Source organism: Meleagris gallopavo, chromosome 2 (genome assembly GCF_905368555.1).
Source record: "Meleagris gallopavo chromosome 2, MGAL_WU_HG_1.1, whole genome shotgun sequence".
In the NCBI taxonomy this organism is placed as follows: Eukaryota; Metazoa; Chordata; class Aves; order Galliformes; family Phasianidae; genus Meleagris; species Meleagris gallopavo.
The window spans coordinates 42,627,090-42,642,434 of NC_139405.1; the positions used below are offsets into that span (position 1 = coordinate 42,627,090).

At 39.8% G+C, this 15,345-nt stretch overlaps 1 protein-coding gene across 1 annotated transcript in view; it reads left to right on the forward strand.

Moving 5' to 3' along the window:
* Positions 1-9,014: 9,014 nt before the first annotated feature.
* The window catches only part of C2H6orf118 (chromosome 2 C6orf118 homolog), a 55,860-nt gene continuing 49,529 nt past the window's right edge, over positions 9,015-15,345 (forward strand). Inside the window, 9 exon segments of the mRNA XM_085218429.1 lie at positions 9,015-9,049; positions 10,226-10,345; positions 10,347-10,504; positions 10,507-10,683; positions 10,686-10,775; positions 10,778-10,889; positions 12,639-12,687; positions 12,689-12,721; positions 14,133-14,143. Of these exon segments, the coding sequence (XP_085074555.1) occupies positions 9,015-9,049; positions 10,226-10,345; positions 10,347-10,504; positions 10,507-10,683; positions 10,686-10,775; positions 10,778-10,889; positions 12,639-12,687; positions 12,689-12,721; positions 14,133-14,143 (785 nt within the window).

The following is a 15,345-nucleotide window of genomic DNA, read 5'->3' on the forward strand; positions in this document are numbered from 1 at the left end:
CGGAGGTAATTGCTATTCTAGTCAGTGAGGCACTGGTTGAAACCTTTTTCTATCCCACACCGCAAAGATATGTGAATCCTTGGATCACCAGCCCCAGAAAAGCAAGATGTTCTTTACTGCAGACTTTAAAGAGCATTTCACATGTAAAATTAGCATCCTGTGAGAGATTTGGACATTTGGTATTAGAAAGCTTCTAAGTCAACTCTTTGAAATCAGTAGATAGAATCTGCTGATAAGGTTGACAAGTTCCTCATTTGTCACTTTCTTTTCCCTCCTGCTCTTTTGTCCTATAAATTTACTTCCGTGTTGGAGCAATTTTTTTTTTTTTTCTTTGATCTTTGAGGATTTCATCTCTATAGCTTTTTCAAACCTTCTTTACCTCTTGGTCTTAATTCCCAGTGATCAGGATTTAAAAGTGTAAAGCTGTTTTGCTATGTTTCAGAGGTTTATGTAAACTGCAGACAATCTATCAAATAATTAATGGGTTGGAATTACAGAGAGGAGATCTTAAAGGAGATCAGTTGCTCTCAGCTCTGATCGTAAGTTTGTCTGCAGTACTGCACACCTTGAAAGCTGTGAAATGAGGTAAATGCTGAGGCATGTCAGGATAAGGTGAGGGCAGAATTAAACTGAAAGGTAGACTCTACCTGTAAAGAAAGTGTTGCTCACTGACAGGCTTCCCTAAGATCAGGAGGCAAATTTGAAGTCTCAGCTCCTCAGTGTCTCTGCACTGTGTTACCCTGCATTGCATAAGGACTTTGTACAGAATCACAACTATAGCAGCATTGTGTAAAGCTTACCAGATGAAGAGCTTTTCGTGTACTTTGGAAAGTGTCTCTATTCAGACTTGGCCCAGACAAAATGTATCTGGCTGGGCGTCCTGCTGCTTTTCTTTTGAAGCTGAAGGTGGATACTCTGTCCCTGGAGACATTTAAGGTCAAGCTAAATGGGGCTTTGAGCAACCTGACCCAGCTGTAAGGTGTCCCTGTTCAGACTAGGAGGGTTTTTGCATTTGCAATTTCTTTAACCAAATTCCTGTATTTTGTTAATCCCGTATTGCCCATCTCACAGGTGCTGCCATTTGTGTGTCTTGCTCTTTTTGTTCTGTGTCTTATGGTTGCAGTAAACTCCAGCAGAGTTCACAGAATTTTGTTTGAGTTTCCATTTCTATTTGATATTTAATCTTGACCTGACAAAACGATTTTGACACGAGGTGGAGAATTCCCCCTCCCTAGGAACATTAATGCTATGGGAATTTCCTTGGTGAACATCTTTGTGGTAAACAAAAAGTAGTTCTTCACGTTCTTTCAAATGGAGCCTACACCAAGGGGAAATCTGTGTGATTTTTTTCATTTAAGTCAATGTTGTTAAGTTGATACAAACCACGCTGTAGGAAGGATGGAGCGGAACGTGATTTCTATTGTGAAAGGCTTTGTGTCAATGATTTGTCACTAATGGTTTCACTGTGATTTAGCAAAAATTTCACATTTTAAATGAGGTCCCCAACTTATTGACCATAGGGAAACTAGGAAAGGTGCCATTGTTTTTTTTTTAATCTTGTAGTCGCACACAGCTACATGGCACAGCAGCTTGCTTTTTTGGCACTGATTGTTCAGAGCAATCTAACCCAGAAACCATTCTGCACTTTATTCACTGCATTAATTGGACGAGAGGGTGCTCAGTGTAAATAGAAAGAGTCCTCTCAGCTTGATAAGAAGGAGGTAAGTACCACTGTTAGGTCAATCTCTGTCAATAACTGGAATAACAAACAGTAGGCACCCACCAATTACACTCTGTGCAGAAAAGAATTCTGGACTGGAGTCTGATCTTACTTATCCTACTGACATTAGGTGATGAAATCCACATTTCATTGCTGTGAAAGCCTACCTTAAGGGCCTGAGCCTGGACAGTGATACCATATAGTTATTCTTCTGAGCCACTGGGGGTAATGAAACAGGAGTTTCTAATGGTTGCCCCATTATTCCTGAGTTTTAGATATCAGGTGAGGTCACTCTGCTGTTATTATCTTTATTTGAAAATTTCTCCTGTTTGCTGTTACAACCTATCTCATGCAGTGTTTTGGCTGTGATATTCAGGCTCTCATATTTTGTAGAAGCTGACCAAGAGAAAAAAAGGTTATGGGATGGACTGCAGTCTTCTCTCCAAACAGCCTCTGCTTTTATAACAGAACTTTTTTTTAGTTTTGAGACTGTACCCCTCTGAATTTTGGATGACAACAAAAGCCTAATGTAATTGAGAACGAAGGTGCCAGGGAGGAGGTTGCACCTGAGGTTACTAGAAAACTTCCTAATATATCAGGCTGTGTTTTATACTTTGTGCTTTGACTTTAGGAACATGGTAAAAGAGTCAGATATATGGAAACCCCACTTGCTGTATGAATGCCATACCAGTGTTTATTTTTGGCATTCCTAATACACAATGTAAACAAAGCAACTTGTCTGCACTACCTCAGAGCAAGTCTGGATTTACCATTGGATTTTCTTTTGTTGTTTAAAAATAACGTAGGTATATTTTACCACTGTCTGCAGCAGGGAAAAATACTTCCTAACAGATGAGTCTGGGTTTTGAGACTGCAGCAATGCTTTGGACTGCCTATGGGTTGTATTTCTGAGAAGTGTTATTATGAAACTAAGATGGGAAAAAAAACAAGTAGCACATTTAAAAAATATATATATTTTAGATATTGATTTATTAATAACTTCTAGTTTTGTTTAATTACTTAAGTTTTGAAACTGTCTTAAATCTAATCCTGGAGTCTGCTGGTACTGGTGTCAGCCTTTCTGGTAGTACCAATGAACCTGACTGCTGTGACTGATGAACAGCTGTACTGTAGCTGTGATGGTGTCCCCATATCTGGTTAAAAGTTTCTGATGAGTAGCCTGTACTCTGGAGGCTCTGTTTTGCTGTTGTATAAAGCCTGCGCTGCACAGCAGACACGTCTGAACTATCCCAGTCCTATGGTAAGACTTTGCCAGCTATCTGCTCTCCCACGTCTTGTTCTTACAGTGTTCAACTCTGTCCCAGTCCATATGGAAATGAAATCTGGAACGTGACTGTGTTTGTGGTCAAAAAGTCCTGCTGAGTCCTTAGATGAGAATCTTAGATGAGGAATGGGGACAACTGTGAATGCCTAAATCACCAGAGTGCGGTATCCATTTTGAATTCCAAAAGTGGCAATGCCATTTGTAGTAGTTGCTAGTGACCTCAGAAGACCTGGTCTAGTATCACAGGTGCTGTTTGCCCCCATTTCCAGCTTTTGAGCTTGCCTTTGACGCAGATACTTGCTGAGCTTTCCCATGCCAATACATGTGGCTCAGGCTGCATGTTTGGCTCAGCACAGCACCCATCCTATTTTTGTGCTGGAGAAAACTGGCACATTCCTCCCATACCCCATAGGCTGTCCCTGGGGTGGCAAATGCAACTGCCTATGCAGACTTCAAGCTGCTCCATTGACCTGAGCACAAGGTTGCTTCAACAATCTGCTGCACAGCAGGGCTTTTGGGTCTCTTCCAAGGCTTTCAGAACAAATGCATATGGTCCTCAGACAGACCCCCAGCCCTCTGGTTGATTCTGTCTTTTTATGCAATAACAATGTGAAATTAAAGTAAATGAAGACTATTATTGCAACAAAGCATGCAATAACCATAAAATATTTGCATTTCAGGGCATTTGAGGGGAAAGATAATAGCCATTAAACTTGTAGTAATAGATACAATTTCTTGGCAGTTTTTTCTGTTGTACATTGCAAACAAGAGTCCTACTGTATTACTGACAGTAATGGAAGGAATGCTGCAGCTTTTTTTCCCATTGCATAAACACGGTTTAGGAGCAGTATCTCAGGGGTAAGAAAGGCTGTGCAGCTTGGCACCTGCATGGTTCACTATTAACAAAGCTGTATTGACTTAGCCAAATTTGTCGTCACTGTACATAGGAATGCTAGCTGGATATGAGCACTACTGGGTGCAGTTTGGAGGATTCACATTTTTCTAAACTATACCTTGATTCAACTCCTTTGTACCTCCTGTGCGTAAACCAGAGAGCCTTTGGAAGGAGAAACTCATGTTCTGTGTGCCAGCCTATAGAATGGCTGCCAGTCTGAGGACAGCGCTCTGGGTCAAGCAGACCCAGATGCTGTGTTTGATGCTCATTAAAATGCTTGTCATCTCATTTGTCAGGGATCAGAAACCAACTGAAGATTACTCAAGCTTTTGCGGAAGTGGATTGCACTATGTATGCTTGTAGAATTAATGCACAGGCATTGGTATTCTTTATTTTTGTTTTAATTCTTCCTTTCTACCTGCTCTGGGAATAGGATATGATGTTCAAGCTAATGGTTGTGGTAGGACAACCATGGTGTGAAGATGGGGCCTTGCACACGGTCTTAAAGACTGGCCATGTGCCTGCTGTTTACTGCCAGGAAGAGTCTTCCATCTGTTTTCTCATGAACTCTCACTGTGTCACTGGATTTTCTTCATCATTTTCTTCATCAACAACTTTGTGCAGGTTTAGATTCTAGTCTGACTCTTATGGAGGCTCACACTGACTATGATTTTGCTAGATATTGTGCTCTTTAAGATTTTCTATCATTTTTTCCTTCACTTTTTCCCACAGATCATTTTCCACATGGTTTTGCACCTTTGATGTAGTCTCACAAACTCGCCTGCAGCCTGTATCCCATGCAACAGGTCCTTCTGGCACACTATTTATCTCATGTCACCTAGAGTTTCTGGAAAGTTTGTGTCTTGACTTCATCCCATGTCCTGATCTCTGGCTAGCTACTTGTGCATCTGTGGGAGGATGTGGGAATGCAGCTTTGCTGGATGAGACCATCCTTGATTCTCCAAATTGCACCCAAAACCTCATCTCATTACAAGGTTAACAGACTTCAGTCCTTAAATGCTCAGCAAAGCAGAGCAGGAAGCCTTCTTTCTTTAAAAAGCTGAAATATTTTTGATATACAATGTACTCAGTGATCTAAAGGCACTCCCTCAGACAAGACTGTGATGGTTTTTTAGAGGTCAACCAGTGTGAGGACAAAGGAATATTACCACAGAGATGAATGTAAGGTCTTGGTGATCAGCACACCAGTCCCACCATCTTGTTAGAAATGGACAACAGCAAGCAGGAGGGTGCCCACCTCCTGCCCCCCAGGGAACATTCAGGTGCTGGGTGCCTAAGTTTGCTGTAGCCCTGCTGCTCAGTGGCCTTGAACCAAGCCTGCTTTGTCATACCATTTTTTTTTTTTTTAATTATTTTTCTAATATAATTAAGTGAATGGAGACAGCTGAGGGAATGGGGAGGAGAAGGGGCAGAGGAGAATTGAAGAGGAAAGGAGTCCACCTCATGTTCTGCTGGCAAATATATCCCTCTGCCTCCCCCAGAACGTATTGAGGGGAGAGGTAAAACATAGTTAACATCTCTTCAACTCTGCAAGTGCCAATTACCTTTTTTTTTTTTTTTTTTTTTTTTTTGCTTTCACATGCTCTATATATATATAGCTGTAAGTATATCTAGCTAAATTCAGAGAAACTTGTTTTCAACCTGTGTTTAGCGCTGAAGTGGGCTGGTTCTATTTTAGGACTGAAGAAGCATTTGCATGCCTGAAATCCTGTCCAAATTTTTCTAACTTTCAGTTGGTCTAATAAAAGAAATTGCCTCTTCCTACAGGCCTTGCTTTGCTTACGTCTTTCTGATACTGTGATTACAGTAACACTTCTTTCCTATTGCTTCTCTGCCACCTGCAGTACATAGCATGAATGCAGGGAGGCATATTGGAGTATTCCCTCACTTTTCATATGCTTAAAAGCAGAAGAATTTGTCATGGAAGGGATATCTGAAAGTCACTTAGTTCTTCTGCCACATTGGACTAAGATATTTGGATCAGATCCTCAGAACCTTATCCTGTGAAGCCCTCCCAGCGATGAAGATTTTATAGCCTGCTCTCCCATCCTGAGCCATTCTTCCTGTGAAGAGTTTTTTCCTTACATCCAACCTGTTTCTGCCTTGCTGCAACATGTAGTTGTGGCCCCTTGTGCTCCCTCTACAAACCTCTGAGAAGGAGATCTTGTTTCTCTTCCACTTGAGATGGTGGGAGACTGAAACTTTTTCTTGTCTACTCTTATTAGTTTCATCCCTGGTCTATACAAAACAAATTTCTTCTGGCATGCCTCATGATCCAGTGTCTTGGCAATCTCAGAGCTCCTTTGCCAGACTGAAGTTAGCCAGTGTCTTTCTAAAACTACATGATCCAAGACTGAGTGTTGCCAGTGCAGAATAGAAGGGAGAAAGCAATTTCTATGTCTTTTCTCCATGCACTTGCAGGAAAAACAGGCTCTAGAGTGTTAATCTTTGTTATCTGGTCCTTGCTGTAGTCAATGGGGAGACAAGATAGAGAATTCTTGTTCTAGGACCAGTCAAGAAAACATTTTGATTACAAACAGCTGTCTTTCTTTTGCTTCATGCTTCACATTGTATTCTGCCTCATCTCCCATCCACTAAGACCTTAAAGCTTCAGCGTAAAAAAGGACTGAACTCAAGGCTGTTTCTGTGTCAAGGTTTTGAGAGTACAGTGACCTGCCCACAGAGGAAAGGAAGGGACAGCATTTGAGTATGAAATTATAGCACTCCAACTTTAGACTTCTCTTCAGGACCGTGTCAGGTCATACTCTGGATGGGAGAGCACGAATAGTCTCCTTTTCTGCCCCACAGCTAACCAGTGTATATTTCTAGAATAAAACCCCACAGGAGGGTTTTGTATGCCTCTAAAGAAAGGAAAGAAGAGCCAATATAATCAGTTAAGCAGATCCATCTGAGTAGCAGCTGCCACTGCTTCTCCATCACTCAACGTTCTGCAATATGCTCTTTTTTTCTCTCACATGTTTTTGTGAAAGAAATCACAACCTTATTATCATGTTCATTTCCATCCTTCCAGAACAAATCACAGTAACAATTAAACAGTTTTGAAATTAGAATTGACAATTAAAAAAGAAAAGAATGAAGTGGTGAGGCAATTAACTGATTTCTTTTCCCCCACTCCTTCCTCCCTGCATCATGTTATTGGAGGAACAACATGGTCTGCCTTATTAGATACCAGTTTTTAAAATTTATTATGTACTATCAAAAACATATGCTTTCTCCTACTTCTTCCCAGTGTTCCCTCTTCCAGTGAGCCAATCCCATGTAAATTTATTGCTCCTTGCTGTTTAAATTGAGACTCTGACTGCATCACACTTAAATACAGGCTTCAAATATGGCTTAGTAGCAAGGGAATTCTATGGGTTATCATACTGTCTTAGATGATTGGTCAGGATTTGACGTTATGGTTGAGAGTTATGGTATGGTTCCTAGTTATATTTTCCTGGGCGGTAAAAGCAGCCAGTGTCACCTTTTGGTCAGCCCAGACTGATTGCTCCAGCTCATTTTGGAACAGGGAAAAATAAGGCATTCTCTGTAACACTGCAGGCATTTCACTCGTAAAATCTTTGCAGCCATGCTAAAAGCATGTTTTCCACTCTCTCTTCTTTCTTCAAGTCTCCTCTTGAGGCTAATTTAAATTCCTCTCCATGCATATTTTTCTTCCCAGTCATGGTTTCAACTCATCCTCTTCTGGGATCCTCCAGGTCCTTTATTGAAGAGCAAAGCTGGGAGCAGAATTTGGCTGAAGTTTCTTCTGTTCTGGGCACACTGATAGAAGTATTTCCAACATCACTGCCTTACATATTGGACTGTACACTCCAGAATGGCCTTTGTCTTTTTCGGTGCACTGATGCTGTTGACTGGTGTTGACCTTAACATCTCACTGTATTCCCCAGATATTTTCTGAATTTTCTATGGAGCCAGCTGCTGGACAGCTGATTGTTTCTGCACATACTGAGATTCATCCAGCTGTTCTCAGAATTTCTCCAATTTATCAAGAACAAGTTCAGTTTCAATCCTGTCTCTAAGACTACCTTCAGCACTTTCCATTTCATGTCATTCGCAGGTTTGACAGGGGTACTGTGTATTCCATCAGCCACAGTATAAATACAAATGTTGGGAAAATTAGGTCCAGATTCAGGATGAATCTTTATAGAATGCTACTGCTACCTCTTTCATTTGGACACAGCACATTTTAAATTCCTCTTTTAATATAATTTTACAGGTTTTGATGTTGATTTTTTGCATCCAGGCTACCCTATACACATGCAGACTTTTTTGTGTGTGTACACTTGCTTATAAGAATGCTACAAAAGAAAATTCTTAAACCTAAGCAAAGTCCAAATACGCAGCTGCTACTATGCAGCTGTTTCTCCCCTTCACTAACACCCTTAAACAACTATGCTGGCTGTTATTCAGCTTGATTGTCATTCGGGTACTTAGAACATATTTGTTTTTCTAGGATGTTTTTTCCTTTTAGAAGTTACTGAGTTTTTACTCCTCTCTCCTTTCCCCACTTTAAAAGATAGAGCCTGTATTTAGGCTTTTCCCCTCATCTGTCCTCAGATATCCTTCTCAAAAGTAACTGCTAATGTGTGTGAAACTGTTTCAGGCAGTTTTTCACATATGCCAGACAGATGTTCATCAGGTTCAGCCAAATTAGCAAGACATTATTCTAAGTACTGTCTAATCTACTCATTCAGGCTATATATTTTTTTAACATTTATTTATTTTTCTCTCACTGATGTTACCTGTACCAGCCACCTCCACACCTTTTCAGTGATGAGTGAAAGAAAAAATTTTTACTTTTGCATTTCTGTTCTCTCCCACCCTGTTCCTTACTGGGTAGAATGGCCACATTTCTTTGTTTTACATATTAATGTTAATGCATTTAACTTATGGTGTCTTGAGTTGAGTAGTGTGCTGCCCATGGACAGAGAGAAGGGAGCCAGGAGGGACTTAGAGGAACCTCTTATTGCTAACCTAGGTTGCCACAATTTTGAGGTGAAGTGGCTTATACTAGGGAGAAAAAAAAGGAGAGCTACTTGAAATCATTTGCTCATAGGCTGGTGCGAGCGATGAACAAATGTCAGAATGTGTCAGAATGTGGCATGTAATGCAAATGCTCCACTGTGTTTCTCATCAGCTTTCTCATGGGTGGTAAGCAGGTTTGGACACTGGGTTGTCCAGGTCAGACTATACCCTTACCCTTTGAGCATAGCCTCTTCCAAGATCCAGAGTCTTTCATATATCATACGAGTTTATGCTATGGTGTTCAGCCATTTTAAGATCTTGTACAGCTTCCTGAGGTATGGAGAGATGTTCAGAGCACCAACTTGCCCCTTGACTACCTAAGGGTCTTATATCTCAATGCAGCATTGAGAAGAATCATCTTGTTTTCCTCCAAATTTCTGTCCCTTTGTAGACAGCTCACAGACTTCTTGTCCTTCTAAATCTGCTTCTGAGGGCCTCATCCCTCAGGGGATTAAAATCCTGCAGGACCACAGTATCTGTGTATGCAAGGCTAAATACTTCTCAATACACTAGAGCACAAAATTGACTTTTTTATTAGGTCACTCAACCATTACTGAGTTACAAAATGTTTTCCCTGTTTAATGGTGATCTCATGCCTAATTACTGAGATAGCAGGTGGAATGATGAGCCTACCTTACAAAACTGAGTTTATACATACAAAATATGCAGCAAGCTTGTTTTTTTTCAGTAGGTAAAAGGAAGGCTGAGAGGAACTGTTATATTTTTGTGTATGAAATTTGTTAATGAGTAGATGACAGGAGAAGAACAGTTGAAAGTAAGGAAACTGGCACAAGATTAGTATATAACAAAACATAATCTGTCAATCCAACAATATTACACTTAAAATTAGAAGACTAAATGTATAAAGCAACATGCTAATGAGAATGTTGAGAATTTCTTAAAGGGATTATTTGGCATGCATTAAAAAGGCACTAGCCTTTGGCCTAGTGTTGGTGAACAGGCAGTATATGCTACTTCTTGAGCAGCAGAATTCATGGGGAGGCCTGAAGTAAAAAATCAGACTCATACCAAGAAGTGTGTGAGGGCTCAGCAGGAATCTTCCCATGTGTCCTAGTCTGTCTGATTATTTGTATGCTGCTATGGATAAAAAAGGATCTTGCCCAAGTCTGTATAAAATACTCTCTTAAAGAACAAGGGGAGTTATAATTAATGTTGAAAGTTTGTTATCATCTAAAGTTTTCCCTTTTTCAAGTGTATTTTGTCAGTCCTCTTTCCTCTAAGTATGTTCTGCTAGAATCCATTTCATCATGGAAAGAAACAGCGAAGTGAGAAGCCTGGCTTATCTCTTAGATAGTGTGGAAATGGCCTGCAGAACAGATGTTAATCTTTATACCTCAGGACATATAAATTATAACAGAAAAAATAAAACAGGGATGATCGTACTCCACCAGGAAACAAACTAGCTTCATGACAGAAAGAAATCAATTCACAGCTGAAAATGAGGGAGGAAGGAAGATGAAAATTTGTTCTGGTAACTTTTCTTCCAGCACCCCTCCACTTCCAATACAGTCTGAATTTCCTTCCCCAACAGCAGCCATCCACGGTCACCTGTGACCAGTGCTGGTTTCTCAGCAGATACAATTTCTCCATTGGAAATGTTAAACTTGAAAGAGCTTAAAAAGCAAGCAGATGAGGGAGCTGATAGACTCTATATCCTTCTGAAAAGAGATGAGTTAAATGTGTCAGAGATGATGAAAACAAAACAGTTAAGAACAGGCAATAGCGTGTTGCTGAGCTTGCCAAAGACGAATAGCAGTTCATAGCTTCTTCTTTGACTGATGTAACTAAACTGATTGGTTTAACAAGTTCATACATTTCTAGAAGGAATTCACAGCAAAGCACGTATTGTTACAGAATGATTTCACAGGGAGCGCAGTATCAGAGAAGAATGGAAGGAGGCTTGGATAAGTTAAGAGATGAAAAAGTAAATCTTGCAATATCTTCCTAGTTGGATTGGTTAATTTTATTTCAGGAAAATAGATTGGAAAATGGAATGGACTGAGGCAAAGTCATCCTCATTGCAGCTGCTGTGTGCTCTAAAATTTTGAGCCCCTAAATGTACTCCACTCTTTTCCCTTTCTTCTCTTACCTTGTGGAAATGTTATGCTACATGTTTCTTAAAGCAGGATATTACAGCCTAGTGATCTATATTGGAAAAATCACTTTGTTAGCAGCACTACCTTCTATCTAGTATCACATTAAAGATAAAGTGTAAAAAAGTTACCTGTGTATTCTGTAGACTGTCATTAGGTACACACAATTACTGTACTCTGGCTGCCTCTCATGTTAGGTGAGATGGAGGAATGAATTGGGCGAGTCAAGCACTTGCAGAAGTTGCTGAAGTTGCTCCCCTGGGGCAACCACTAGCAGCCTCAGCAGTACCTGAGGGCCAAATGCCAGAGTGAGAGTGAGATACAGGAGTCACAGAGCTGAAATGTAATGAAAGCCAGTAGGGGAAGGCAAACTGACACAAGGCTACTATGTGCAGGAGCTCTGTGCTCAGCTAGATTCTAGGAGGTATCACCTGCCCCGTGGTTAAGCAACTTGCCAAAAAAAGTTGGTTACTTTCCACCTCAATAAATTTTCCAGGCAATATTTCTACTTTGCCTATAAGATGAGAAGCTGGAGAAAAGGGGTGAATGGATGGGGGAAAAACATTTAAGGCTTAGTGCTGTATTTATAGCAGGATAAAAGCTTCATCTTGTATTTTTTAAAACAGCTTTTCCCAGAAAACATTTTTCCCAGAAACATTTTGAGTAAGTAAAATTTTTGTGAGATAATGTAACCATTGCAGTGAGGGCAATCTTTGGCCCTTGATTAACTGGGCCTGAAAAACTTCAATCAGCTTTGGCTTGAAACAAGGATATTCACAAAGGAAAAATTGCCACAGTCCATCATTTCTCTACCTAAGAGGCTTGTTGAGAAACAGCTAATTTTGAGAACAGAGCACTTTGAAGTGAGGCCTGCAGCACTTCATGGGAGAAGTTTCTGTGACAGAGGAAGCAGCGTAGGCTGCCAAAGAGAATCTTCTCTCTCTCAGGTTTATTACTCAGAGCTGATAAGTAAAACCAGAAGATAATTAGTGTATGATGTTAACTCATGCATTTCTTAGCTAGGTATTCTCAGGTTAGATTTATATTATGTCTCCTTCAGCTAACTGTTGCTTTAAGGAACACAATATCTTCCAAGGGCTGCTTCTTCCAAACCTGGACGTGATCTGTTGCAGTCAGTTGAAAAAGACTAATTTATTCTTATGGAAAGGTTGCCTTCTTTGAACGTGACGTAACAATGAGTTGATGTGTAATGTAATAACTGTTTTCTGCCACACAAATCTGTATCATCTTTGTTTTCTATTACTCTTTTTGATGATGAGCACCTCCTATCTTTTTCAACATGGACTTTTTTCTTACTGATGTTCAAAATACAGAATTCATGCTATGACCACAAACTTGGTCTGGATTTTCATTATATTTCTTAAAGCATACTTTCAGGAGAAGTTACATGAATTTGAACAATTTGAACAAAGTAACACATTCTGACAGTGACTGCTATAGACCACTTTCTACACACGTAGATAGGTAGTGATTTATTTTGATGCTTGTGTGGGAGCTCTAAAAAATCTGTGGCAATGATCTCTCCATTTCAAGCAACCACAGGTTGTTGGGGAAATTTTTTGAAGATATATACAGCAGCTCTCTTGATAGTAGGTGATATTCTGAAGGAAATTAAGGTAAGAAATAATCCTAAGATTTATCACAACATAAATGTAACTACTTAATTGCTGTCTCAAATGTGTTATCTCCGTCTGTCCTTTACTACCTTTTTTTCCCCTCAATACAGTTGGTACATTTAGCCCTTTTTATCTGCAGTGAGAAAAGTGTTTCTCTTGGGGTTTTATTCTTCAGAATACTTTTCACTGTCCTCTTGTTCTTGTATTAAAATCAAACATACCCAATGGGCACTTAGCATCATTTATTTTCTATTTACTCATTTATGGTCTCAAGAAGGATGGCTTCCTCATCTGTGCTCCTTCTCCCACTGTACAGTGGTGTGTTTTTTGTTTTTTTGTTTTTGTTTTTGTTTTTCCCCTGAAGAAGAACAGAGAATAGATGCACATACAGGGAGCTTGCAGGAATTGTTCTTCCCATATCACATGCAAGAAATATGGGATACATATTTCCTGCTAGGAGTAGTGTCAAGCACCCCTTCCTTTCCTGTGCCTCCCTTGCCAATATTGTCTCATCATTGGCAAAAGGTACCAGGAAAGATGTATTACACCACAGATGAAGAGCACAGAGGGTACCGCCAGCCCTGACTGTCTCTACATAGTCTGCCTGGGATTTCCTCCCACCCTGGCTGTGGCCAGGAACTGTTTCAGCCTAGCTTGGACATGTCAATCTCTTCTTTTTGTTTTCCCTACTCTAAAACTAGTTCCTTCCTCCCGTGCTAGCTTTTAGGGCTAATGTTCTCCATTGATTCTGAACAGACCCTTTGGATTTGCTCTAAGGACTTTGCCCTAGTTATCTCCTCTCTTTTGCACTGAGTCTGGGAAATTCTCTTTGATATTGACAGTCTGTTGAAATGAAGATGAAAGATCATGATGAATGCGACACACCTGACAGCAAAAGTGCATTGTCTAGAATAAATAACATCTCATTCAGTGGCAAAACATCTGAAAAAACTGTTGGAAAGCATAGGGTCTGCATGAATGTAAGTCGTCGGATTGGCTGGTTGTGACAAGAAAGCAGTCAACATGTTTGTTGTCTGCAACAAACCTTTAATTATTTATAAGTGGCAAGCCATTCTTTGAGTAGCTCTAGAAACTACCATTATCTTTTGGTTCATATCTGGCCACGTTATCTCTTAGTCTCATGAGTAGCTCATTCATAAGTTTTCACCAGAATTAAATTTTACTAAAAGTGTAATTTCAAAAATGTTGCCAGAAGACATGCATTTAGCAAAGGAAGTATGCAACTGCATGACTACTGCATGACTTCACATTTTACTCTTGTCCATGCATTCCCACAGCTCTGGAGGCTCGGGTCAAAGGAATAGAAGCAAGGCCCCCAAAGGCTCAAAAAACACAGGCAGCAGGGAAAAACCAGCAGATTGGTAAGAGATAGGTCAATATTGTCCTGGAGAGAAACAGAGAGTAAGTGTTGCAAATAGTTTCAATAGCTCAGTAGCAACTGTGGAGATGGTCTAAAGCAGCAACAAGTAGGCAGAGTTCGTGAAGTTTTTACAAAATTCAGGGCTTGAATGGAAGGCCGAGGAATTAGACCCTTTCTGTTTTTTTAATATACATTTTTGAGACATATTTTTTTCTCTTTCATTCCAGTTACATGGTGATCCTGCTCCAAACTCAGATCTGGCTTGCTATGCTCTAGTGTTGGAGTTTGTGGTTGCTTAATCCTAGAACTCTAATCTTCAGTCTTGAAAGACATCCTGGCAGGGGATTTTACCTACCATCTTTCCTGTTCTTTCCAGCTGCACTATCTGATAACAGGTTGAAGAATTAGGAAATCCTTGTTTTCTCTGAGCAGTCTGTTGCCCATTTTATCTATCGCCTTTTTGTGTAAACATTACTTTACCTAGGTTAGACAATTTAAGATATCCTTTATGTCTTTGCAGTAGCTGTTTCCATATTATTAGTGTACTGTGTTTACTTGGTGCTTTCAAAATGTGATTTGGATGATTCTGCAGTTAAGATATTGTGTGAAAGAATCTTCTGTTCTCTAGTTTCTGGTGATGTAAAAAAAGAATAATAAAGAGTGGCCCAGTACTCTATACATGTACACTTGCCTATATAGATTGAATTCATTGCGGCACTGTGAGATAAAGTCAAATTGGCATGAATTTAAGATGGATTGGAGTATAGCATGGAATGAATATTGAACATTCATATGCAAATTGTGTCTAGGCTACGGAAGTCGACTTTTGTTCAAAATTTTATAAATATTTTAAAGATAATGGGGAAAATATGATATTTTGTCTTCTGCTAAAGGGCTGAAAGGGAACAACAATAAATGTCTGAGAATGATCTAGTGGATTTACTGAGAGATTTGACAGCTATGTATAAGAATAAATAAACAAGCAAATTGAATACCCTAGAAGATCTTTCAGTTCTAAATAGTAATCTGTTTCCACAGAAGCATAGGAACTATCTCTATCCTAATGATAAAATTCAAGCTTTAGTAAAAACCTACCAATCAAAATCTGAAAAATTTGCATGTGTTAGTTACTACTGGGGACATAAGACCAATTTTTTCCTTCTCTTAGCATGGAACGTATGAGAAGGGAAACCACCCTTGGAGAGAGGGTGGGTGGGCAGAGGAAGACTTTAATACATGTTTT